This window comes from Lissotriton vulgaris, chromosome 5 (genome assembly GCF_964263255.1).
Source record: "Lissotriton vulgaris chromosome 5, aLisVul1.2, whole genome shotgun sequence".
NCBI lineage: Eukaryota > Metazoa > Chordata > Amphibia > Caudata > Salamandridae > Lissotriton > Lissotriton vulgaris.
The window spans coordinates 1,241,360,297-1,241,386,744 of record NC_141693.1 but is presented as its reverse complement, the minus strand read 5'-3'; the positions used below and the strand labels follow the sequence as shown (position 1 = coordinate 1,241,386,744).

The following is a 26,448-nucleotide window of genomic DNA, read 5'->3' as shown; positions in this document are numbered from 1 at the left end:
TGATATCATTTTCAATTGAGAAATCCTAAATGAAAGATTACTTGCAATAAAAACACTTTGTTCCTTCCACTTGTGAAAAGGCACAGTTAAACCTACAGACCTCAAACCCGCGAAGGCTGAATACACATTTATAGGCACTGACTGGCAGTGGCTACACGCAGGCAAACACAGTGGCCCCTAAACACCGGATGGGGCCCAGCACCCCAGCCACGTGTCAGTCATCAGTCACAGGTAACACCCCCTGCGATGAAAAGAATCACTGCGTCAACAGCTCTGCCCTGAGGATCCGCTCGGGTTGTGCTGCAGGTACACGCGGTGTTAATGAGAGGGCGGTGCCCCGACAGCCTGTTAATGGCCAAGGGGTGCCCGACCTCATCTGAGATGAGGCTCGGAGGACAGCAAAAGCTGGGCTACAGGAATGACCGGTAGCAACCCAATACACACCAGTTAATAGGGCCAGCTACGGCCTAGACCCCCTCTTCCTTGACTACTACCCCCATTAATTGGCCCCTTTTCCCGGTGCCAGAGTTGCCCGCCTCCTATTTACCATTAAGTCAGCAAGTCATTTATCACACGGGTATTTTGGATTATGGTTCGTTAAACCGCGGCCATATTTATTACAAATTAATAACCAAAACATTTTATATACATTATGTACACAATACGCAGAACGTCCAGGTATTACATTTGATTACATTGATAGGTACATATGCCATGTTTGCTAACCTTAACATATCTCTAATACATACACATTTCTATCCGAATATAAGCATTGAATAATGAAATAACGTTATCTCTCTGTGTATCACTATTTGAGCCTATGGCAAGGTCAATGACTGGCCTCAGATCTTGATCAAACTAAGGCCCACACTCCACCCGGAGTGTGCATGCCCAGGGGGCCCGTTCACCGGGAGGGTACTCCCCACCCGAGCACCCCCTACGCACACAGATTATCTCCATAAGGGGCCCTTGCAGTTATGCACAGTTTACATGCGCCCTTGTGCGCATGCAGGAAGGACATCCAGCCTACTGGAGAACGTAGCTCCCTTTCCCCCGCACCCTTCCAGCCAACCGGCTGTAACTACCCCTGGAGTTCTATGAGAGACCACTTGTCCCTCCCCCTTGGGTGACCCTATTAAAGAATGGTGCCGTCCTCTAAGGACCTTAAATTTAAAGCTCACCAATCATGATCTTACCGCTGACCAAGAAATAGCACTATAAATACGACAATAAAACATTTTATGGAAACCAACATGATGCACCTGTCCAACAAAGACAACCTGTAAAAAGAGAAACAAGGTGAAACAAGAACATACATGATGAACTTGTTAAAAGACAACCTGTAAAACAAAATGAACAAACAACTATACACCACAATATCTGAAAAATCTGCTCTAGGGAATGTTGGATGGCTGAACTTGAGCGCAGCCTCCTAGCAAGGCTGAGGAGGGAGGTTCCTGTGTAGGCTGTGGGGGTGGCGTGCAACGAGGCCGTTCTCGTAGCTCTCCAGCCTTTTTATCTTACCATAACCAGCCGGGAACTGGTTCTAACCTGCCTCCGGCGTTTGTATGATGAGTGCACCGGAAGTGATCACTATCGCTTCCGGGAAACGAGCCGGCAAACCAATCCAGAGAGAGGCACGCCAGTCGTGTCACTATCGCACGCGACCTGGCCTGACTCCCTGGGGCTTCATTGGGGGCCGGCACGACCGCCATACTCTGGCCCCTGCCTTACTACTTCAATGCACAGCGCCTCTAATCAATTTAAAGCAATAGAACAGTGTCTCAACTGGTATATCATTCAGGGGGGACCGTTCAAGGAAGGTGTATCAATCACACAGCACGGAGGAAAAAAAGGGGATGAGGGAGACCAAATTAGAGTGGAAGGGTTGTTATTTGCAGAGGCACTATGACACAACTAGATTGCAGTAACCACAACAACCAAATGTGCACTGGAAGCAGTGACACAAGTGATTAAGGAACAATGTGAGGCAGCGAAAAAACAGTAAAACAATAAATTGTGGGGTCAAACAAATGTTTTTACAATTACAGGTACAATTTCATTTTTTGCAAATGACCCTTTGGTTACTGCGACTGGCGTTGTTGAGTCGACGGCGTTTCGACCTATGTAAATCAAGGTCATCATCAGGAGGATAGTCACATAATTCATGAATAGTGCTCTGATGGCACTATGTGGGGGACAAGCCCCAGCTGTTGGGGGGGGAGAATCCAGGGGAGAATTCCACTGGTCTGGAACTGCTGCAGAACATCACTTGAATGAGGGCAGTGTGTGAGAAGTTGGGCTGCGGCCTTGTTTGTTCAATTCAACGTCAATCGAAGGAAGGCAGCGAGTAGGTGGCTGGGCTGCGGTCTTGGAGTTCAATCCTACCGGCAGAAGGGGGACCGATGTCTGGGGGATGGAGCGATTGAATCAAGGGGCGTAGTACACGACCGGCAGTGTCGTGAACTAGGAATTCCAGTTCAATCCAAAGTGACGAGTAAAGCCTTTAAAGACACTTGTTTTCAGGAAAAATCTGATCAGGAGGCTCTATTGATATAGGCACTAGTGTGGGCAGTCTTGCAGAAATCACAACACCATCATGCATGTCACAACACCTATGACGCTTCTTCAAGCTCGATGAATGAAAGGGCTGTAATCAGTGCTTTAAATGGCAAAAAAGAAGTTCAGGTATTCCCCAAATTGAGATGTGGACTAGGGGTGGGGCTATGGGGGCGGTGCTATTTGCAGTGCTAAGGGACCCAGCCAGGGGTACACATTTATTGTGATTGTGACTGAATTGGTGTGCAGATGTGTATAATGATACTAATGTATTTCTGGTATATTTTGAGTATTTCATTTCCCTTATACGTATAAAAGGGTACCTTTGATGTCAGTGAATGTAATGCCACGTGGTGTAAGGTGTCCTATTATTATATTGTAGCGGAGTAGAAGCTAGAGCTGTGAGCAACTCAGCCATCCCCCCAAGCCTGACGGGAGCAGCGCACTGCCACTGCGGCTTTCAGTCAGCATTGTGCATTATAACAGTGCTCCAGTTTAACAGCTGAGGAGGCGCTATAAATCGCCACTTTGAATTTCAGTGCGGTGATGAGGATCACTGCACTGAAAGGCGATAGTCTAACTTGGCAGGACTGCATGTGCCTTAGAAACGCTTACATTTGCCTCTGGCCACATTACTAAACCTTGATTCCCACCGGCTCTGCACAGCATCAATATCACTACCTTCCTCCTCAGTCTGGCTCCAAACAAGTGCTGCCCTACTCTGCAGGAAGACTTCTCCGAATTCCCTAGAGTCTGGAGATATGCCCGTTAGCAGGCCCTGATCACACACCTAGAGTGCAGAGATGTTTTAAGGCATGGGCAAAGTGGGCTATGGCCCAGGGCCCCAGTCTTTCAGGGGGCCCCCAGACAGAGCCAGCTCTGTTCTGCAGAGTCTTGCTCTTATGGCGTGTAATAATTCTTAAACAATTTATTTTAAATACCATGTTTCCTTTAATTTATTTTTATAGTGGGCAATATGTGAGGGCTAATATATATATTTTGCAGAGACATGTTGTGTTTGTTTCATGCAACATCCATACAAAAACTTCCTTTTTAGGACCTCACATATGAGAAATGGGAGGGTGTCACAGAGATTATTTGAAGAATTATTAGTGAGTTACTGCAGTGTTACAATGTTGAAAACACACATCACTATCCCTGAATATTTGATGTAAAGACATTTAGAATTTTGACGAATGTGCCTGCTAGTGATCTGGCCAAAGACTGCATGAACGGGCTGAAATTGAATCAGTAATTAAAAACTGTTCCCAACAGGGGCCCTAAAAATACGTTTGGCCCAGGGTCTCCAAAATACTTAAGGTGTCCCTGCTAGAGTGCTAGTGACTCCACAGAACCTGAGTGGACACTGTGTCAGTAATCACAGTGTGAGTCGGGCCCCTCCAAAACGTCCTGCCAGCTCTGAATGCATGCCTATGGGCTGCCACTCAATTAGCAAGTTGTGGGGGTACATTAGCACTCGATCAGAGTGCTTCAGGAAAACAGACCGGCTCTTAGTCCGCGTGTTGTGCTTCTTTTTCGGAATGGCAATTTCCCTGAGCTTGGCTTGCTGTCTGTCCCATGAGTACCGGTGCCCTCTTTAGACTAAGAGAAGTTCTGGTACTCAAGAGCAGAAAATTTAGAAGTGCCGGTACTTAGTACTGGTGAGTAGCAGCCCATTTAAAGCACTGGCCGTAATCAACCACAGTGAGGCCTTCCACAAACAAGCATTTGCAATGCAATAGGACCCGCATTAATGCAAGATCTACTTCATTGTAAACAGGACTGCTGGCAGGTGAGAAGGTACAAACAACGGAGTGCGGGGGCGGGGGAGCGAGAAGGCCTGGACTCTCGACCTAAAGGGGCCAGTAACCATGGAAGGATACAAATGACTATATGGCCGTCATAAGAAGGGACAAACAAGCTTAAAACAAATCGGAAGGCAGCATTTAGGAATGAAAAAGACACACGCCAATGAAAAATATGGGCGGAGAGTGGGCGGAGCTTTCACAGAGCTTCCACTCCATACTGAATACTGCATGCCTGGCAAAGCCAGTAGCGTATGCGCGCTACCGCTATAGGCTCGACTTAAAAAGGACACAGAAATAACATTGTTTGGAAGGAAGTATCTGCATGTCCATTGTAATATGTGTTGTATGTATCACTCATTCCTACATTCTTTTATCTGTATTCAACTGTTTTCTAGCTTTCATGACACATGTCGAAATAAAGCTCATACAATACAATACAAATGCATTGAACAAAAAATCCAAACCCATTTCACAATGCACTACACAATTATGTAGGCACAAAGCACTATACAATTGTGGTTACATGTGGCACTTCAAAGAGGTGTGTGGATTTTGTTGAACATATGGACAGCGGTGCCTCCTCCGCTAAGGCGAAGGAGTGTCGCCCCACTGCTTCAACTGCAAGTTGAATCCAAAAAACAAAATGATAATAACAGAACATTATTATAATTTACTTTTTTGCATTCAGCCTGCAGTTGAGGTGGCGGGTGGGCTCCCCACGCTACTGGGGGAGGAGTGGTGGCAGCACCTTAAGTGTGCATGACGGTTTGGCTGGCCATCTTGTGCCGGCCAAACCGTCACGCGCACTTTGCATGTTCTCCACCCAAGCTGCATTACAGTCTGGGTGTGGGGGGAGAACATGCACAGCCTGCCAGCCCCTGTCTGAGCGCTGAACCATGGTGCTTATATTAATCACAACGCTGCTGGAAGGCAGTGGTATAATCGAGCAAGGGTTTCTGGGAGGCTGTGTGTTTTGCTTTCTGGTTCCTGCTGCAGAGAGGGCGGAGATGCGACAGCCGGTGGAATTAAGGTACATGTTTAAAAAAAAATGTATCCCCCCTTCTTCCAACCACTTCTCAACATCCCTTTAGTTAGCAGCCACTACTACGTATGGCACATTTCCTGACAGCTCTCTACCAGTGCTTTATGGTGAGACAAAAGAGCATTATTGTAGCATGTGTGGAAAATTAGGAGTTGGTGACACAATCCCCAAGAAAACAGGGGCATGTGGGGAAGCACAGAAAGCAATAAAAAAAGAAAACGGGCTGTGCCATAGAAAAAATCTAGCTACAGATTTAGGCCCACCAGTGCAACCTATATAGTAAGCACTGCTCTCCCTGGACCAAGTAAAAATCTTATGCGGAAAGGTACCACTTGAAAAAAAAAGGGAGAGAGACCAGGTGGGGATAAGGTCTCGCCAATGCAAAACATGCATCAGAGATACTCCCACGTGTAGGTAGCTTAGAACCTCCTAAGATCCTCATACAAGAACATTCATTTCTATTTGAAGGGGATTTAACCCTTACAGGTTCTTATTCATAAACCTTGATAGAGGAATTAAATAAGGAGATCCTCATTTTATGATTTAAATCTCTTTAGTCTTATCTTATATATAACACATAATCTCTCCTACATCCAGTGGCTGGTGATGTAAAACAGGAAGGTGGAGGGAAGAGGGGAAGGAGAAGCCAAGGAGGAGGAGAGGGGAGGGAAGAATGGGTGCATGAGGAAGATAAGGGGGCAAGATTTCCAAGTTGGTAGGTTAGGGGGCAAGATACTCATCATCCAGAGCATGAGTGGGTAGGTAGCCTGGAGTTCCAGGTTCTAGTTGGGGTGCTTCCTGGGTGGGTGCTCTTTAGTTCTTGCAGTAGGTGTGTGTCTGTTCACCGGATGTGGACCTCACCTCCTGTCAATCTGTGCACCAGTAAGTATTGGGGGAGGTGAGCTCTTGGAAGTGTTGAGTAAGGAAGTGTAGGCAAGGTCCTCACATTTTGTCAAAATGTGGAAGTGTGTGTTAAAGGGAGGCCAGGAGCTTCTCCATGGCCACTGTCTTCCCCAGTTTGTGCAGCCAGTCTGTGTGGGTGGGTGTTGGGTCCATGCCATATTTGGCTAAGATTGCTCATCTAGCAGCACAAAGGGCCAGGGTCATGGCTTTCTCCCTGGCAGAGCAGACAGAGTAGGTCAGGGGATTCGGCAGTCCCAGTAGAATAGAGCTGGGAAAGTGGAGGATGTTGGTTTGGAAGATTTCATCAATGTCTTTAAGAACTTCCTACTGCCTGTCTGGTTGCAATTCCGCCACCAGGTGTCCGAGGTGTAGGGCTTCCACTTTCCCAGTGTGGCCGGTGTGTGGTTGCAGTAGAGGGTGATTTTTAATAGGGATTCATTTCCCACAGCACTGACATGAGAGCTTTATGTAGGATTTTGGACCATTCCTTGGGTGTGAAGGTACAATCCAGATCAGCTTTCCACCATGGTTGGGCGGGGGATTTGCTGTGATCAGACAGTATATTTAGGAAAATTGTAAATGTTGAAAAATAAGTGTTTGTCATCTACCTTTATAAAGATACATTTTTCACATGTCATTAGCAGCCTAGTAACATGTGGGGGGGTTGAGTGATCTAGTGCTTGATGACTGTGTAGTGCCAGTGTTAGGTATCAGGAAGATCATTGTAGGCTTGGAGTTGTGGGAAGTTCAGTGCTCCAGCACTATCGAATAGGCAGTTGGTTTTCCTGCAATTGGCTAGTTACCAAGTGAGATACTCCAGGGTTGCTTGGGCCAGGTGGAATGTGGGGTTTCCCAAGGTGGGTAAAGGGATCCTGCTTAATTATGGGGATCTCCTGTTCCAGGGCATCAGTCCTCGCAGATACTTTATCGAGTTTCAAGGCTAAAACAGCACAGGAAGCCTGTATTACAACCTGATTCTGCTCGGAGATCGAAAACCTTCTCTTCATCTCCTCCTTAAAGGCCAGAAGGATGTCCACCAGTGATTCTGAGCCCGCCTGAGGAGGGGGGCTGACAAGTGGAGTTGACTGTGAGGACTCCTTCTGCCCATCATGGTTATCCTCCTCGCGAGCCTCCAAGGACTGAAATCTATTTGATACAGAAATAGGAGTTGGTATTGCAGCTCGTGACCCCTTTCCGTTTGCTGGTTTTAGGGTCTGGGCCACCAGGGGGAAGAACTAGGAGGGATCGCTGAGTTGGACCAACCGACAGCTCCATTCTGGCAGAGTTAGAGTCTCCAGCCATTCCTTCAAGGGCGCAGGTGGGGATGCAAGAACCTTATTAAAGGTTTTTTAGGAGGGGGTAAACTTTATTTTAGATTGTACAGCCCTCTTCCCTCTACCCCTACTCCTGTGGCTCTTACTGGCTGCTTTAGATGTAAATGTTGCTTTCTCCACTTTCCCACCAGGGCCCTTTTTCAAAACCTCTGTTGATTTATTACAACCCTTAGTCGTAATATAGCTATCTATCACACGTTGATCAGAGGATAGAGCATTCAGTCTTGGAAGAGGCAGAATATGGCCCCCCTTAATGCGGAGGGTATATGCCAGTGTGATAGGTGAAATGTAAACTCCTACTTAGCAGTGCTTTTTGGGGACATATAATAACAGCACAGTGGGTGGGGGCCCTAGGGAATATTTTAAGACCAAGCGTAGACACAGTCCCTAATATTATTGTATCACAAAAAGAATGTCTATGGGTCTAGTCAAAGAAAACCTTATGCCTTACACGATGCAATGTAAACACCAGAACAGGATCAAGAAAAAGAGTGTAACCAATCCTGAAGTGATCCTAAAAGAGAAGGATACCCATCAGTCACCACACGGTACCGCCCTTCATTATTTGGGACACCTTCTGGACCTTCCCATCTGTGAGAAATAAATGATGAAATGAGGACTAGATAGAATGTCCTCCATCCAAATATGACTCACTGTGCGGTCCTACTGATGTTAATTGGTAGTCTAAATTGGTGGGTGACAGAATTACAGTGCATGTGAATGTGAATGAAAGTGAGTTAAAATTGGGTGAATGAGTAACACATTCTTTATAATTTTTACTCAATCCTCCAATATTAAAAATCAGGGCAACAAAGGGCAGTTTTAAACAAATATAGTATGTAGGACGACATGTTTCAGCAATATAATGGACCTAGTAGTCATTGCCTTCCTCAGGAGCTTTGGCACTGCATAGCAGTGTCAAAAATGCTCAAAGTCCTAAGGCCAGCATCCAGAGTAACCAAAAACTGGGAAGGAGAAAAAGTAGAGTGAAAGCACCCTAGAAAGGGCCATTTCTAACATCATCTATGACGGAGGGAGCAGTCAGTGGTGAGGTGTGTGGCAGCTCCTCCATCCAGGTCAGTGGTTAATTGAACTGGTGTGCCTGCAGCGTCAACTTACTTGGTTGTCCCTCAGGTTGGCCACCATGCTTGGGCCTGTTATTCCTTCAATGCTTCCGGAGGTGTTGTCTTGTGGCTTTCAATAGGGAATTAGGCCATGTTTAAGACTGAGGAGTGTCTTGTCTCTGAATGTGCTAGAGAAGGGCAAGGTGCCTCTCGAGCATGATAGGTGACAAGTCTTGATATAGCCAGAGTTTATTGCCCTAAAAAGAGATTGGCCCTTAGTCTCGCACTGCATTCAACATGGCTTCTTTTGTGCAGGAGAGTGCAGGTGAGGATGTCTTGAGGCTGATCAGGTACGTTCAAAGGGCGACCCGCCTTTTGTGTGTGATTGAGTAGGAGGTCCTTCCCAGCGAGTTCTGGGAGTACTTGGAGGAAGAGACGGGTTGGCCACAACCACTCAAGATCCTTATTTTGTATGCAAATTTCAGGACTGCCTTGGGGAGACTCATCTTTTCTACTTTATTCTTTCATATTACATTTCTGTAAAAGCATACTCCTAACTAGGAATACACATTAACTTTTGCATCTAATCTATAACCTGTGGTTTAGGGCTTGGCAGTGGAGCACCCAAGTCCAATTACTTTGATTTTAAGACATTTTCTGCTTTTGGTATTTAAACTGTTTTGCAACTTATTTCCTGGAAACATAACTGCATTCTTCACAAATAAGAGAATCAGAACCATAACATTATCAGTCCTTGGAACACCTGACTATTAGCTTAGGGAGCACAGATGTAATTAAAGTTTTTTTAAATGGTGATAAGTAGTAATCAGATGCCCATGGGTGTGGTGGTTATCTCACTGTAGGCAAAACCCAGAACTGAAGTCAGAAACTAAGCTGAAAGTTGTTCGGTCACTGTGGCTTGGATGTCTTTGTCAGGTGGCCACAGAAAAGATGACGGTGTGACAGTTTCCGTGAGTCTGCACTCATCTTCTCTAACACCAGAATAATAATGGTAAGTGGCCTGAGATATTTGATAAGAGTTCATTTTCCTTCAGGTGAAAGAGGCAGTATGTCAAGGGTTTCTATCATTTATTTCTGTGACTGGGTATCCATCAGACAGCAGCACAATGGTAAGATGACTTCAAGAAAAGCAGGAAGACACATTGAAGTTTAATAATGTTTTCAACTCAAGGAGCACCATAGCTTTAGGGTTGTACTTATCTTTAACTAATTGATCTATAGCATAGTCCTTGCTCTGAGATGGCGAGGTAGGAAGATGGGGAAGGAGAGGCCATGAATTAGCTTGCTACATGATCGAATATGACATTTCATCAGTTGAGTGAATCCCATTTTAACTATGCCTTTCATACAAACTTTGTGCCGGGGACATTCGAGGATCATCGTTGCTCCAATGTTCAAATTCCCCGACATACACAAGTGTTTTACCATGCCCAACAGATGCTGAGTCTAGATTCAAGTCATCTGCATGAAAGGAGTTGTGAGTCATTTTAGGACTATGTTGAAACATTGGACATATGGAGGAGGAGCCTGGGCCAAAAATGCTTTGAAAAAGGTGTACGAAATGAACTTGAGTTGAGGGCATTTTACTACTTTGCATGAGAGTAAGTTTGGGAATGTGACAAGACACCACCCACCCACAATTATTTTTCAAGATGATAATGCAGCCTGCAGAAAGGAATGTTGAGGCGAGCTAATGACAGCAAGGCCAGCCAAGTTTCAGTGTTGATCAAAAGGCGGTAGAAGCTTAGTGTTCAATGATGTTGTCAGGTGCTTTGGCTTAGAGTCTACACTGAACCTGCTTATTTCCTATTTCGTCGATTTCACACAATAGGTTTCAAAAATTCTGCCCAGAAACACTGTCAGCACACCATACAACTCCTACTCCTGCTTTCACTAATATAGTCTTTACTCCACATCTTTGACATAGGTGGAAAATCCTTTTGAATGGTCCCACTGCTTTTTTATTTTGTCTCTGATATGATATGATATGATATGATATGATAGAAAGAATTTATATAGCGCTCGTACGCCAACGGTCTCTGAGCCAACCAACTGTTTCACCAAGGGGCCTCTGTTTCATCAACCTAATTTAGAATAACAAACTATCAGATTCTGTTAAATTTAAGGTCTGTGGTGAATGGAGAAATTCTCTATTCAATAGAAAATGTAAAGAACCTTTCGGACTATTCACAAAATGCTGTTTGTATTATGTTTCGTAGTACAACAAGAGCACTACTCACTTACTCCAAAATGCTATTTACATGCTTCCATGTTCAGGTGCCAGCCTTCACTTCTCTTATCCTTTCTTTTTGAAAATCTCTGCCCCAACTGCTGAGATTTCTACAGACTTAAGCATATGTCTCTGTGGTAACTGTGGTACGGACAGGGGGACTGGCTGTAAAATGATGAAAACTTATTACTAAACAGGAGGCATTTAAGATGGAGTAAGGAAGGGTTTATGTAGCAGAAAAGAGTAAGACCGTCGCTGAAAACATAATACTAAACGGGAGGCGTTTTAGATGGAGTAAGGAAGGGTTTAGGGAGCAGAAAAGAGTAAGACCATCATTATTGACAAATCAAACTTCTAAAGTTACTAGATTTAAAAAGGACTAAAACAGTAGTAAATGTACTCCAGCTCAGCCTTGGAGTTAGACCAGCACCACACATGGCCAGCCACTACTGCGACATACTCCCATAGAAACAATGGACGCATTATAGAAATGCATTGCAAAATAAAAAAAACCTTATTGCCTTTTTGAAGATCCTAGCTACTAAAAATGTGTATGAAATAGTGTGTAATAAAATAATTTATTTTGATAATCCAATCTTTTAATATTTTTTCAAGCAAACACTGTTGAATTTTATAGCACGGCTAAACATATTTTAAGTATACAGGTGGCATGGTGTGCAAAATAATTATGGACTGGGATGTGGTCCGAGAAATTACCACTGGCTGAGAATAATTCAAGCATCAATTCCATCCCTGTGTTGGTAGTTCAGTTTGTAACCCTAAGTGGGAAGACTATGCCCAGACATGGGCACCGTGCACATTGTATCGCTGCAAGCAAGCTGTACTCCGCTGATGAGCCCATAACTAGGGCGAAACTGGCCCTGGGTTGCTTGTGTTCAGTTCAGGGAGGACCTAGCCTGATAGTTCAGGCTGACATGTTTCAATTGGAGCAGGGTCAATACTGATTAGCATATAGTTGGGTCCAAACTGGGGTGGTATGGTGAGCAAATGAACAATGGTTTTAACCCAGATCTCTTGACTGGGGGTGAATGTATGATTTATTCAGCATACCGTCCATCATTTGTTTGCATAGCACAAGATTAATTTAAGCATCACATCCATCACTTTTTTGTGTACTTCAGTTTGTCACCCTAAGTAGGAATGGTATGCCCAGTTGTAGGTCTTGTGCACACTGTGTCACTGTAACCAAGCTGTTCTCAGCTGATAAGCCCATATGATGGCAAAACCAGTCCAGGGTTGCTTGGGGAACAAGGTCATGACTGATTTGCATATGGTGAGCAAATGAACAATGGTTTTAACCCAGATCTCTTGACTGGGGGTGAATGTATGATTTATTCAGCATACCGTCCATCATTTGTTTGCATAGCACTTTTCACCCTGAGTGGGATGGGTATGCCCAGACGTGGATCCCTTGCTCAGTGGGCCACTGGATTCAAGTTAGCCTGGCGGATGAAGGGTAATACCCAGAAACTGGAACCAGGATGCTTGTTTCCGGTCCAGGGAGGACCTGGCTTGGCAATCCGGTCTCAACTGTTCCCATGAGGCGCAGGGTCAAGACTGATTTGCATATGGCTGGTAAGTATGGGCGGAAAATCCGTTCCGCTCGTGGATTTTGCGGATTTTCGGTAAATTCGCAATCCGCGAGATTCGCGAATTTCCCGCAAAATCCGCAAATCCGCGAGCAGCGGATTTTATGGCTTGCTCGCACTGTTCGCGTGAGTTCGCGGCTTCCCAGTACAACTTCGCGCCCCGCGAATAAGCGCTAAATTGCAGAAATACGATCTTAGCAAAACTGAAACTACTTACCAGGTTCAAAAGTTCAAGCTCATCATTAGTAGCCATTTCCTGTAGTGCTTCCTGAGGGGCCCCTCCAGAGTTCAGTTGCCTACTTGCAACTATTATGTGACCCTGCTCTGACCCTCAGAATAGTTACACATATGCCACAAAGGTCCTGAATTACAGCTAAGGGAGAAAAGCAGGAGCCAGGCTGGAAGTTCAAATCCAGTGACACATTAATCAGCCCCTAATTCATTATTGTCAGTTGGGGCAGGGCAGGTGTTGTAACTAATTTTGCAACAATGAAAGCACTTAGCAAGTGCAAAAGATCACTAATCAGGAAGCACTAAGGAAGCAGGTGCCAGCTAAAAAAATATTCTGTGACACATTAATCAGCCCCAAATTAATTCAGGTCACTTGAGGCAGGGAAGGTGTGCTTTGCTTTGCCACAATAATGTACACTGGACAACCAGAGGGTGCTGTGATGAAACAGAGGGTGGCATGGGTGGGCCAGAGGGTGGCATGAGTAGTCAGAGAGTGGCAGTGGTGACAGAGGGTGGCAGTGATGAAGAAGAGTGTCCCAAACAGGCTGGACACGTAGAAACAACAAGTTTGCAAAACTTGCGACCCGACAGGTAAGTTCGCGTTTGCGAAATTGTACAAAACCCTCGGGGACTGGCAGAAACCCGCGCGAACACAAAAAAAAATCTGCAAATTCATGAGAATTCGCGGATTTTGCGGATTGCGAGTTCGCAAATCCGCAAAATTCGCGAACGCGAGATTCACAAAATTCGCCCATGCTTAATGGCTGGGTCTAAACTGGGGTAGCATGATGAGCAAAAGAACGATGGATTTAAACCAGATCTCTTGACTGGGGGTGAATGTTTGATTTATTCAGCATTCCTTCCATCATTTGGTTGCGTAGCACAAGATTAATTCAAGCATCACATCCATCACTTTTTTGTGTACTTCAGTTTGTCACCCTAAGTAGGAACGGTATGCCCAGTTCTAGGTCTTGTGCACACTGTGTCACTGTAACCAAGCTGTTCCCAGCTGATAAGCCCATATGATGGCAAAACCAGTCCAGGGTTGCTTGGGGAACAAGGTCATGACTGATTTGCTTATGGCTGGATCTAAAGTGGAATGGCATGGGGAGTAGAAAAACGAAGGATTTAGGCCCTTATCTCTGAAGTGGAACTTGTCTGCTTGTACATGAAAGGAAAGGATGTGGCTGTGCGTCTTGTTGTAGGATGGTATTACGATCGCAATCCAGTAGGGGAGGAATAAGGGAACATGCTGATTGAAAAGTGGGTGCACAGTTCATTGTGCACACAATGAATAATGCATAGCTTTGTGAACTTCCTTTTCTTATTCATCAAAAGCCAATGAAAATTCAGGTGAGGGTGTCAAATGTATGTCCAAGTTGACCAAACCCTTGGCAGTGTTTTCATGACAGAATGGGGTACAGTCCCCTGAAGAGATGGTAGGCTGCAATATATTCAACCACACGGACAGATTCATTTTTGGAAAGCACAGGGAGATTGATTCTGGGCAATTCTCTCAAAGGATGTTGAGCCCGGTTACCCACTTCCAAAGTCGCCAGCTCTGGCCGTTAGCTACATCCTCATGACACCAGGTCTTGACAAACATACCCGAAGAAAAATTACAGAGCTGGATATGTGACCTACTTTTTAATCCTTTCACATTTTTAATAGTCTTATTTAATTATTGGTTGCAGAACTTCAACTGTTTAGAGTAGGGTGGGGAATATCGGGAGAAACCCTGTTTTTTCCACTTCCAGGGCCATATTATCAAGTAAGGGCGATAACATTATCGCGGCTTTAGCGTCAGGAAACTGCCACGAAAGCGGTGATAATAGGCTTGATAATATGCCCTTGTGAACTCCCATAGAAGCCCATGTTCTGGGGTGAACATGGGCTTCTATTAGAATTCTCTAAGGCATTATCAAGCCCATTATTTACGCTTTAGCAGCAGTTTCCTGCCGGTAAAGTGGCAATAATCTTAACTCTGTTCTTGATAATATGCCCCCTAGTTCTTTAAGCCTGCCAAGTGAGTATGGAGGTATCAAAAAGGAGAGGAAGCATACAAACAGAACAATATATAAATAGCAGTGAGATCTCTGGAGCCAAGAGAGGTAACAGGGCAACGGAGAAAAAGAACTGCAACCCTCCTCCTGCAGGATGTTATTCTAATCTAATGTATTGTTATTAAACCATCTGAATAAAAACGTAAACCACATCAACAAAGCCGCCCTTTGAAGCCTGTACTGCTGGTTGAATGGTTGACTCTCAAGGCTGGTACAGAGTCAATGATTTTAGTCTTTTTAATACACTGCTCTGCTAGGAAAACCTTCCAGCAAACCCCCATGCCAGGCTGCCTCTGCAACTATACCCTGAGGGATGTCTTACAGCAGTGATACTCAAAGTACAGCCCGAGAACGGCATGCAGCCCTCCAGACTCAGCACTAACATGGAAAAAAGAATAAAATATACAGCAAACACTTATTTAAAGGATAATTGCAGTTAGGGAAAGGAAGTAACTAGGCTCTTAACTTTAGAAACACCTACTAGATATACATGCTTTGCTTCCCCTACTCCCACTTTACACCCCCCAACCCACCCCCCCGCCCACTAGCATCAGTGCGGCCCTCGGTCACACCATAGACCAAACTTTGCAGCCCCCGGGAAAGTGTTTGTGAGTACCCATGTCTTACAGGAACTACTTAAATGATTACTTTGAACTGACTGAAACTCCCCAATCTGCCAAACTCCCTCCTCGAATTTTGCTGCTTGAAAAGGCCCCTTCACCTGGGTGATATCAGGGAATGGAAGACAAAGGGTAACCATGCACCTGCATATGAGCATCACATTTAAAGGGTTATCTGAAACTCTAATCTAACGAGTGTGGCATTAGCAACAGAGCTAACATTTAATATTTCTGCTGTTATGAGCGGTTTGTGCTATTAGAATTATACTTTTCTAATGAAAGTTGTAGACGTTTCTGCTGTGACAAGAAGCTTTTAGAGGTTAGAAGTGAATATTTCTGGTATCACGAGCGCCTTGTTAGTGCTTACAAGACTAAATAACACCTACTGTGTAACAACTGAAGTAAATGGGCCAGAAGCCATGGGAGGTTAGAAATGAAGAAAAGACGGTACTAAGGAGGAACTAACAAAGCAATTACTTAATCAGAAGCCTGCATTTACGAAGGACAAACACAGAAGCCAATGACAAATTTGGGCGGGGTTTCTCTTCCATACTCTACTACAGCAGATTGCCAGAGCAGCACATGCGCGCTGGCTCAGGCTCGACCTTAAAAACAGATGGTCTGCCAAACACCTAACAACCTCTAGCTCTAAATATGCAGTGCAACTGTAATAATTCCACATCATTCTATTTGATCACAATATTGACTTTGCTGTGTTTATGATACAGCTAAAACATATGCAAAACATATAACTAGAGCTTGCATGCGCTTAAGAATTATTTTAATCTCAAAGTTTTCGAAAATCGAAAAATTAGCAACCCCAAATTATATTTAATATTCTCACCTGAGTGTTCTGATTGGGTATTTGCAATACAAGTGCTAGACTATTGTGGTCGAAATTGTCATCCAGCGATATAAGGGCTCCGTGGACACCACTCTCAACCAGGTGATTTCCATATTCTTTGAGTCCAATTGACTGAATCCACCGTATCACTTGGTCATTTGTCCAGACCAACACATCTAGTAAAAGGTGTATGAAAACAAATGTTAAATCTGCTTTGTGATCATTAATGTTGTAAAATGTGAATTTATGTATCACATTAACAAGATAATGGCCACCATGTTCTTCAGTTCATACCTTTCCAAATGTGACATCACCTTTGTTGGTCATGATTTTAAAGGACAATGGAGAAGATAAACCACAGGATATCTGCGCTGATATTACATTAGAAATAAACATTAAACAAATATAATACATTTAACTGTCAGGGATTTTCTAAGATACACATGATCTGTAATTTTAACTACTTTCCAGAGACGTGTGAAATTTCATAATTTTCCATGTAAATTTAGTAAGATAACTGTTTTAAGGCGAAATGTTATATACTGGGATGTTGCGTCACCTTATTTTTGAACCGAGCGCACACCTCATGTACATAGGTCTTTTGCCAAACAGCAGAAAACTGGTTTGAGTATAAAATGTCTCACAGCAAGACATGTTCTGTGTGAGCCAGTTCTCTGTTCCTATCTGTCAAGACTTTTAAGCGGAGTGCATGCTCATATATAAAAAGATACAAGACATTGTGGAATGTGAAAGTTTGTGAATTTTACAGAACTTGAAATTATGGAATGTTACCGGTGTATTTAACATTTCGACCAGGCCTCCATAGATTCAAATTAGTTACTAGAAACATTCTCCCACACAGTGAGTCACAAAACAGTACTAATGAATGAAGTAGATGTCCTCCCCATGCTGCTATGACTATTCTCTTTCAATTATACTCTCAGAAGGATGTACCGCAGTTTTAATCTGGTCCCCCTGAGCTGATCCCACCTCACTGAATGTAACTGATTACCCATTTGGCTGCCTGTTGAACATGTATCAACGTACAAAGAAAACGCAGATTACCTTTGTTTATTGTTCTAACAGCCTTCATGGGCCTTCCAAATCTGCCTGTACAAGTTCTACTTGTTTTGACTTTAGTGCTTATGATACACAAAACTTTAATAAAAAAATAAAATTGCCAAGCAGTTTTGCTTAACCTTCCATGCTGAATATATCATCAATCTTATAGCGTCATTTGGGAAGCTCAAGAGAATAATTCACAATCAGTTTATCATAAGTATTTGCAGTTATCAATAAAGTTAACGAAGGTGTCTGAGTTATGAAACCTGAACTTACCATTCACAACATTTCGACATCTAATAAATAAAGCAACAAAAAAAACACTTGTTAACGGAGGACAAACCTATATTCAGCAAGCGGTCTCATGCCGGGATGGTACTGCAATCTTATACGATCTTACAGCCAGTGGCTTACTTTGACATAACGTACTCCATACATCTAAAAAGGAAATTGCTAGCAATACATCTTGGGGCACTACCGACTAATGCTGATCAACCCCTCTGGAAATATAGTGGTCCGCCGTCATGTTCATTATGTGGTGCTCCAAAGCAGGACTTTATTCACCTGATTTGTATATGTCCCATTTTAAAATTAAATTGTCTTTTATTGTTGAAAAATTATTTTAAAGATAGGGGCATACGCACCTGTAGGTCAGCTATACTAAAGTGTCTTGATCCATATGATTCGCAACTTAATTGTAGGCTGGTAAAGTTTTTACTTTTATGTGAAAAATTATTTTGACTGTTACTTTAAATGGTATTTTACTAAAAAGAGGAAACCTCTGATATACTGTTCAATATTGTTTTATCTATTTGTAACTGGTCCTTCAGCTGACAACCAATAAGCCTAACATGTATATACATTGGTGCTATTACTGTCTTGATATGATGTTATCAAAAGCTGCAAATTTTATTAATGATAATCAAGATTTTAACATGTATAGCATTTCTTGCTCTGCAGACTGCTTAATTTTATTGGAATTGTTATGGTTTTAATTAACTTAAACAATAAAGACTATCTATCATCAATCTTCGGCAGAGAATGACCATCCACTGATATGACTTTCTTGAAGCTGATGAAGACAATGATCATGTGCAAATCATTATTCCTTTTCTTTCTAGTCCCAACTATGGTAAATTACTAAAAAGATCATTCTGGAGTCTCAATCATATCCACTTCATATATTTTCTTAATACCCTCTGACCGACTATCCCTAAGATTTAAATTTAATCCTGATAGCTTATCTTTAAGTAGTTGTACGGACTCCTTCAGCTTATTCACCTATTTACAATTGCTCAAAATTGTGTAGCATTCCTCTGTATTCCTGAAACACTTCTTAATTAGGGCTATGATATTGCTCAGATTTACTTCCATCATTTTGAGATCCTTATTGCTTAAAGTAAAAACGCATTCCATGCACTCAGGAGAAACTAGTAGCTCCCTTCTGTCCATGTCCAATTGCCTGTTATACCACACCACAATAACCAGCCCTTTAGTAACGATATACAATTTTCCATAAATCATTTTCCCTTGGAACCCCACACATGAAACCCTCCATCTTTCACACAGGTGAAAAATCAGGTAGTTTGACTTTTTACCCAGGCATGCCTGTGGAAATGTCATTTTAGAAATAAAATTGATAGAAGCTCCAGAATATATCAGGAGCTCAAATTCAATCCCTTATACCACAGTTACAGTGGAGAAGTGTGGCTCAATGGTTAGAGCGGCAGACCCTGATGCAGAGGTCTAGCCCGGGACCAGGGTTCAATTCCCCACCTCGGCGGGTCTTGGGCTCAAAATCCCACGGACCTGATAATTCTCGCCTCGGTGCCTATTCCAATCATGGAGTCCCACTCAGCAACTCTGGGCAATAGCTTGCTTAATCTCCACAACGGCCCCCACAATGCTAAGGATGCCTGGCCTCCACCTTGGGGGTGCCCAGGAGTGGACGCCTCACAGGGAAAGCCAGGATGGGTTCCACAGCGGTATTCGTACAAGCGCCTTGAGACCCTTGCGGGTGAGTAGTGCGCTATACAAGTATCAATTTACAATTTTTTACAGTGATGGATTCTCGATGTCTTTATACTGTAAGCCAAATTTTGATATGTCTAATATCAATCAAAATTATTCAAACCTTTAACCATGTCTCCTTCATCTTTGACTATGTTCACTTTCAATTTCTTATTAGTGACACTGTACCCCCTTGCAAATTGCCCTACAACACTATAATCGCCACATTGCTTCCTGAGTGCAGTACAACATTTCGATTTTGCCATTTCACATAGCAATCCATATTAAAGCATACACTACTTCCTCCACTGTCAACTCCCCCATCCTTGATAGTGCAATTTTTGCTCATTAACGTTTGGACAGCACTCACTGCGCAAATGAGGACTACTTGGTCTCGCCATGTAAATTCTGAATGGTGTTGTCAATAGCCTCCAAAAGGGATGGACTCTTGCATGCACCTTCTTGTGTTTCATCTCTTCTTCCCTTTCAGCCACTTTGTCGTGGTCTAGTCCACCATTTCTTGTCCATTCTTATCTTAAAGAATTTGTTGATGTGGAAAACAACGTACTTCTTTGCGTCAATATGAAACCTTTTGTCTTTCACTATTAATCTGCTTAACATAATATTTTCTAGATAACTCATCTTCAGGAAGAAACCATACTTTTCTAGACCGGGCTATAGGAGGAGCAAGTATACTGACCTTAATTGATATTTATTAATTTTCCTTCCCAATCATCATTCTGGAAATCATATAGAATGTATCTGGATCGGTCTCTAACATATCGTGTATGTTCCCACCTCTCATTTATTGTGGTTGGGGTTGTTTGGGATACACAGCTGCCTGTCTGACTTTCTGATTGCTAGAGCTGTTAGTAATTGCAAAGAAGCAAGCTCAATATCTATTTTATTTTTCTGAAATTAAAAAGTTACTCAGGTTCGGTAACACCCAATCTTGTACTTTATCTTCCACAAGATTCTTCAGCTTTTTAAGTAAAAACGAGGCATCAAACTGAATTTTAATTGTTTTATTCTGACAATAGCCCTTTAGTAGCGCTAGATGGCTTTGAAGTGGTTCCAGCCATTGTTCTGCGAACTGTCAGATATGTCAACATGGAGCCATATCAGGTAGCAGCTGTAAGCTAACGTTGCACACATTAGTTCAATATCTTCTTTTCCCTCACCTTTCAGAGGTCGATCAAGCAATGAGAAGAATACAATTGTAAAGGCAAGCGATGTACCAACTTCCAGCAAGCAGGTGAAGAAGAACATTATATACTATATTTTGACGTAGACAAAATGACTGACCTCCACCTACACCCTCAGAATGGGGATCAAAGTAGTCCATGAGGAGTCTAACGGAAGATAGAGTGTCCAACAGAAGAATATTACCTAGTCAGTAAATTTTACTTCTAAGGGATACTACTTTGCAGAGATCCCTCATCTTTTAAGGAACCCTACAGTAATCTTGCGACAGGAGATAAGAATGAAGGGAAACTGAGTAGAGCACAAAATCATCGAAAATAAATCTAGCAAAATGGACATCACTCCTAACTCTAGAATCCAAACAATAATGTTTCACAAATGTGTGTACTGCCTGCCACAGCACCTAATTGAAACAGGACTCTCCCTGGTCAATCTGAGAGGAATGCTTGCACCACCATGTAAAGTGGGCCCTGATATCATAATGGAATATATATTAGGCCAAAGTGTACCAGATTTTGATTAATAGGACACCCCACCTGGACAGAATACATATGTGTTCAGACTTACCTTTCTTCCGACCCATACAGCCAACAAAGAGCTCATTACCCACCATGTTAGCCTAGTCCATCCACATACAAACTAAGGCTTGCTTTGATTCAGGTCATTGTAAACTCTCCTCATCTTTGGAGGGTGAATGGGTTTAGGCCAAAGGAAGGCAGAGTGGTAAGCCAAGTGAAAAGGTATAACCAGTTTATGCAAGAAAGAAGTGCACATTTGTAACGCCTATGCAGTAGCTTGAAAGATGAAGTTAGTTCATAGGCCAACTCCAGATTCAAATCCAAGACCAGTTTGAGATTGTTTGTGTTAATATTTATAGAGGACCTGGCTTGGCAGCTCTGGCTGGGCTGGCCTGTTCCTATTGGAGCAGGATCCAGACTGATTTCCATGTGGCTGGTTCCTGTCTGATATGGCATGCTGAAGAAAACAACAGCAAACTGGATTACTTCTCAGACTAATTACCAGTGGCTTAGATTATTGAAGCAATCAAACCATAATTTCCATGTTGTCCTCAGTGTGACACCATAAGTGTGACAGGATGCCCAGGTGTGAGTACTGCAATCACTATGCCATAGGATTTGTGGTGCTCACTATTGAGAAGAACCAAATAGACTGAGACCAGTCTGAGTTTGCTGGACATTTCCAATTCAGAAGGGAAATGGCTTGACAATAATTGGCTGGACTGCTCACACTGGAGCAGTACCAAGACTGGTTTGTATACTACTGGTTTCTATCTGAGGTTGCGTGGGGCCGGTGAATGCCTTGATGGACTGGAATATGGCCCTGATTAATCACTGTTGTCTGTGATTAATTCAAGGAATCCACCTAGCACTTCTTTGTTGCCAAATGTATGACCGGTATGCCAGACATGGATCCTGTAAACATGCTCACTGTGCCATAGGTCTCAAGCTTCACTCTTCCGACAAGGCCACAAAAAGCAGAAGCCAGTCTGAGGTCGATTGTGTTCCTGTTCACAGAGGAACCACCCTGTCAGTATGGGCTGCACTGTTCCTAATGAATAAGGATGAATGCCGAGTTGCATATTGCTCATTCCTCTCTGAGGTGTCATGGCAAGCTATCAACATTATGGCATCGCTGTGGCTCAGAGCACCAACTAACAGCTAATACTAATTCAAGCAATACATACAATACAAATCACTTCTCTGTTGTACCCAAATCCCATTAAGAGATTACAAAGGCAAACACAAGAAGCATACCGTGCTCAAGTAACCTTTAAGAAAATTAAATTGATCACAAACAGTGATTTGAACAGAAAAGGCTGTTCTGGTAACACAGAAAAGTAAACAAGTTAACTAAGCAAACTTTTACACTGTTCACGTTCAGGTGCAAGAGGAAATCTTCCCTGTGTCGCAAAAAGATTGGACTCCTAAAAACTGAATTTCAACTGCTTGGACCAGTAGAACCTCATTGCTGAATCAGCAGAAATGAGGATCAAATGTACTCAGTCACTTTAAACTTTCTGAATCACCCTTAGGCTCAGAGAGACCATTAGAAATATGTAAAGAAGGAGCAAAATCCATCTCTTTATTTTAAATGCACCCCTTCAATTCTTCGCGAATGGAAACTGGAGTGCCCGCATTAAAGAACACTTCGCATTCACTGAGAAAGAAAAAGAATTCATGTTCCAAATTTCCCACTGAGTAAAAGTCCTTTGCAGCACCTCAAGTGGAGTTTTCACTCATGGTCCTCCAATTTGTGCATGCTTAGGCTAACCATAATTCATATTCATCAAGCCTCTCAAATGGTTCACACCAAGCATATATGATTGGATATTACTCGATTCCACAGTCTACAACTTTGATCCCTGTACTTGAGTTCACTTCACTCTGTCGGTATAATCCCTGTCATTGTCTGCCAAAATTAGGTCCTCCTGATGGACATCTTAAAGTGATCTAAGTTCTGCCTGTAATTGGTGCATGCTATCTTAGCCCACTGTCATATTTCCTAATTGAGTAGCTAGGGAAGATACCCTGAATGAAAGGTTTTAGATTGTTCCATTGTATGAGGACATGGAGTGATACAGAAGTGTATCCAGAAATATTGTAATTTCAGAGCAAATACAGTAACATAATTGAGGGTCCTTCAGGGGTAGGCAATTAAATATCCATCTCTTGGGAATATGTGGACACAAATGTAACTGAATTGCTAGGGAGGAAATAGACATATATGCATTATTAGGGAATATCAGAAGCATGCAGCCACAGCCAGTGGAGGGAGTTCCGGTGGGGCATTAAGGCGGGGCGGGGCGGGGCGGGGAAGGGGCAGGGTGGGGGTGCTAAAAACCGGAATATGGATAATTGGAGGTAAGTAAATAATTTAATTAATAAAACAAATTTTGTAGCGCTCACTGCATCACATTTTGCGATGCAGGGCGCGCTACGAACCCCCCCACCCTGCCCCTCTCCCGCCCTGCCTTCCTGCCCCACCGTAACTCCCTCCACGGGCCGCGGCTGGAAGCATGGCTAGAGTTACTATATTTCGAAAGGCTAGAAAACATCTGTTCGTGAGTAAGCTTTATGAGGAAAGAAGAAACAAGTAAGCTCTGCCAACCCAAGATTTTGAGAGTGTCAACTATCAATCTGATTGAAAATGTACATAGTCTGTAATACCAGGTCTGGGATCTTATTTTCATTTTGAGGAGAAGCTATAGATTTTGTGGGTGGCAGAGGGAGGTGAGTCCGATCACGATTCAGATCTAAAGTTACATTACAGTATACCACCCCCTCTCCTAAAATTGCAAAGTCCATAAAACGGGAAAACTCTGCAGTCAGTCACAGCAAAAACCTTTTGACTTTAGTATTAAGAGCAAAAATACAATAGACAAAAAAGTCAGAGCTGTAATAGATCTATTAAATAATGACTGGTTCTTAGCACCTCTAATTCTAACCCACCCCACCAAACCCTAGCAGACCCAAAGGACCCAGGCCAAGAAAGGAAAAATGAAACGTAGTGTGTGAGTTTGAAAGCAGTTAAATAAGTATAGTGTTTGATCTATTCTGTCAAGCATGGTGTTATAAGTAGGCCAAGCCTCAGTAGTTATTATTAACTAGCCTTAGGGGAGATTAATGAACTGATCTGGAAAGGACTGTTATTTAACAACTCTCAAGCCGCCAGTGGCATGAGGCTGAAATACATTCGGCTTTCCTTACATAATGACTTTCTGGGGGTTTACTCTTGAATCTAACTAGTGGGTCAAATAATTTTCTGAGCTGATGCCAGGTGGCTGAATATTTTCTACTGATATCTGGCATGGAGCACAATGAAACTGTGCCAAGCTTTTTAGGTGTGTTTGGTCTTGAGCTATTTGTTAAAAAGTCAAAGGATCCATTGCCCAAATAACCTTAAAAACATACGTTTCTCAAGCTAACATTCACATTCCGTCCCAACTAATTAGAGCAGCCTTCCTTATCAGTAGGTCCCTAATTTTAAATGCCGCATCATATCTGCTCTCATTCAGGACTTATTCTGCACTCATTAAAATCTGGTTTAAGTCATCCTGCATACTAGTACTCACTGTGATTTTACCACAAGGAAACAACATTTTCAACTCCCCTATTTTCCAATGTCTCTCTCTGGAGATTCCTAGCCTAATGCGAAAGCTACAGAGGCTAAACATCATATTCCACCCCCTTTGCAATAAAAGATGTTTATTGAGGACATTCTTGCCTACACGAAAATCAATTTATTTTCGCAAACCAGCGGATTTTCCTTGCACATTTCATACTCAACCGAGGAAATACAGAAGATACTCATGGAACTCTCCTCAAATCCTTCCAACCCGATAACACTCAATTTTAACATTTCAGCTTCTCTACACTTAACCACTTCTGTTACCTCTCCAATACTTTCTTCAAAAAACCCTGTATATGTTAAACCGGAGATTGTGTTGATGACCTCAGGAGACCTCAAGCACAGCAGTCTGAAGGACTTACCCTGTTTGATTCAGCCAGGGCTGGCTTTCAGGCAGTGTGACTGATGCGGCCACACTGGGAGCTGACTTTGGGAAGGGGGGCACTGTGTTTACCAGTAACTTACAATTGTAAAACACCTTCTGCAGAATTCCTTGTGCATCTAGCTTTCTTGCAGCAATACAAATGTCAAGATAACTCTTGTGATTAATGTTCCTGTTAGCGAGTGAGATCGGGGTTTTTTCTTGCGGCATAAAGTAGCACAGAGGGTAAATATGCCTGCTGCAAAGAACGCATACTGTGCAGATAACAGATATGAATTTTGTGTGGATAGCTGAGTGAATTATTGCTTTTGTCACAGAGATCCTTGTGTTACTGTAGTTCATAAGATATAACCCTTATATACAACAGTGACTGTTACAAACTGTGATTCAAGAGCTGCAAGCAAACTGCTTAAAATAGTTAGGACCTTATGTTTTTTCCACAGTATTTCACTATCTATTTCTAATGTTGCTAAAAAGGGTTCGTTTGGGTACCTATACATTCTTATTAGTAAAGTCAGCCTTTCCAGTGCTTTAAAACAATTTAAAAGTATTTGAGAAAGGGTCTATCGACAGATGAGTGGCACCAAGGAGGGAATCCGAGGAGGAGGTTATGGAGAGAGGGCGCTTAAAATGGTTGTAGCACAGGACTCCACCAGCGCTAAAGCAGGCCCTGGATTCAGCCTTAAAACATCTAGTATAGAGGACTGCATACCTCAACAATCTATTAGAGTGATATCAAGCCCCCACTATTCACAAACCAAAAATTTCAAAGTAAACCTTAAACTGATACAACAATGATGTTAACAGGATGCAAAATTATTACAGGCTTCAGAAGATAAAGGAAAATGCTCCTCACATCTACTAGCGTCTCAAAATCTGTCAGGAAATCTTACAATTAAACTATGTAGCAAGCTAAATCTTCCTTACTGTAACCAAGGTTCATATGATCTCCAAATCACTCCAGAGACCTTTTCTGGATCATGCAGAAATATACTTCAGAGCCTGTCACTACCTCCCATCACTGTATGTAAATGTAATGATATAGCCTCTCACTTTTTCAACAAAATCACAGCACACAGAATACAAATTCTACCATGAAAAGTTTGTACACGACCTCCTTTAGCCCTTCCACCCCCATTGCAATTGAAACATTAGAAAAGTTCATCTAATTTCTACTCCGGCCCCATCCATTCCTATATTTTCTGGCAAAAGAAAACTTCGAAGTCCTTCACCCTTGGTTGCTATGAATGACAAGCTCTTCCCTACGCAAGACCTTGCACACAAATTTCTTTAAGGAGAGCCATGCTCTCTTT

General features: G+C 42.8%; 1 protein-coding gene across 1 annotated transcript in view; it reads right to left on the bottom strand.

Moving 5' to 3' along the window:
• The window catches only part of PPFIA4 (PPFI scaffold protein A4), a 2,319,747-nt gene that overhangs the window by 524,376 nt on the left and 1,768,923 nt on the right, over positions 1 to 26,448 (bottom strand). The window contains exon 24 of the mRNA XM_086923084.1: positions 16,330 to 16,505. Within this exon, the coding sequence (XP_086779210.1) occupies positions 16,330 to 16,505 (176 nt within the window). The remainder of the gene's footprint in view (positions 1 to 16,329; positions 16,506 to 26,448) is intronic.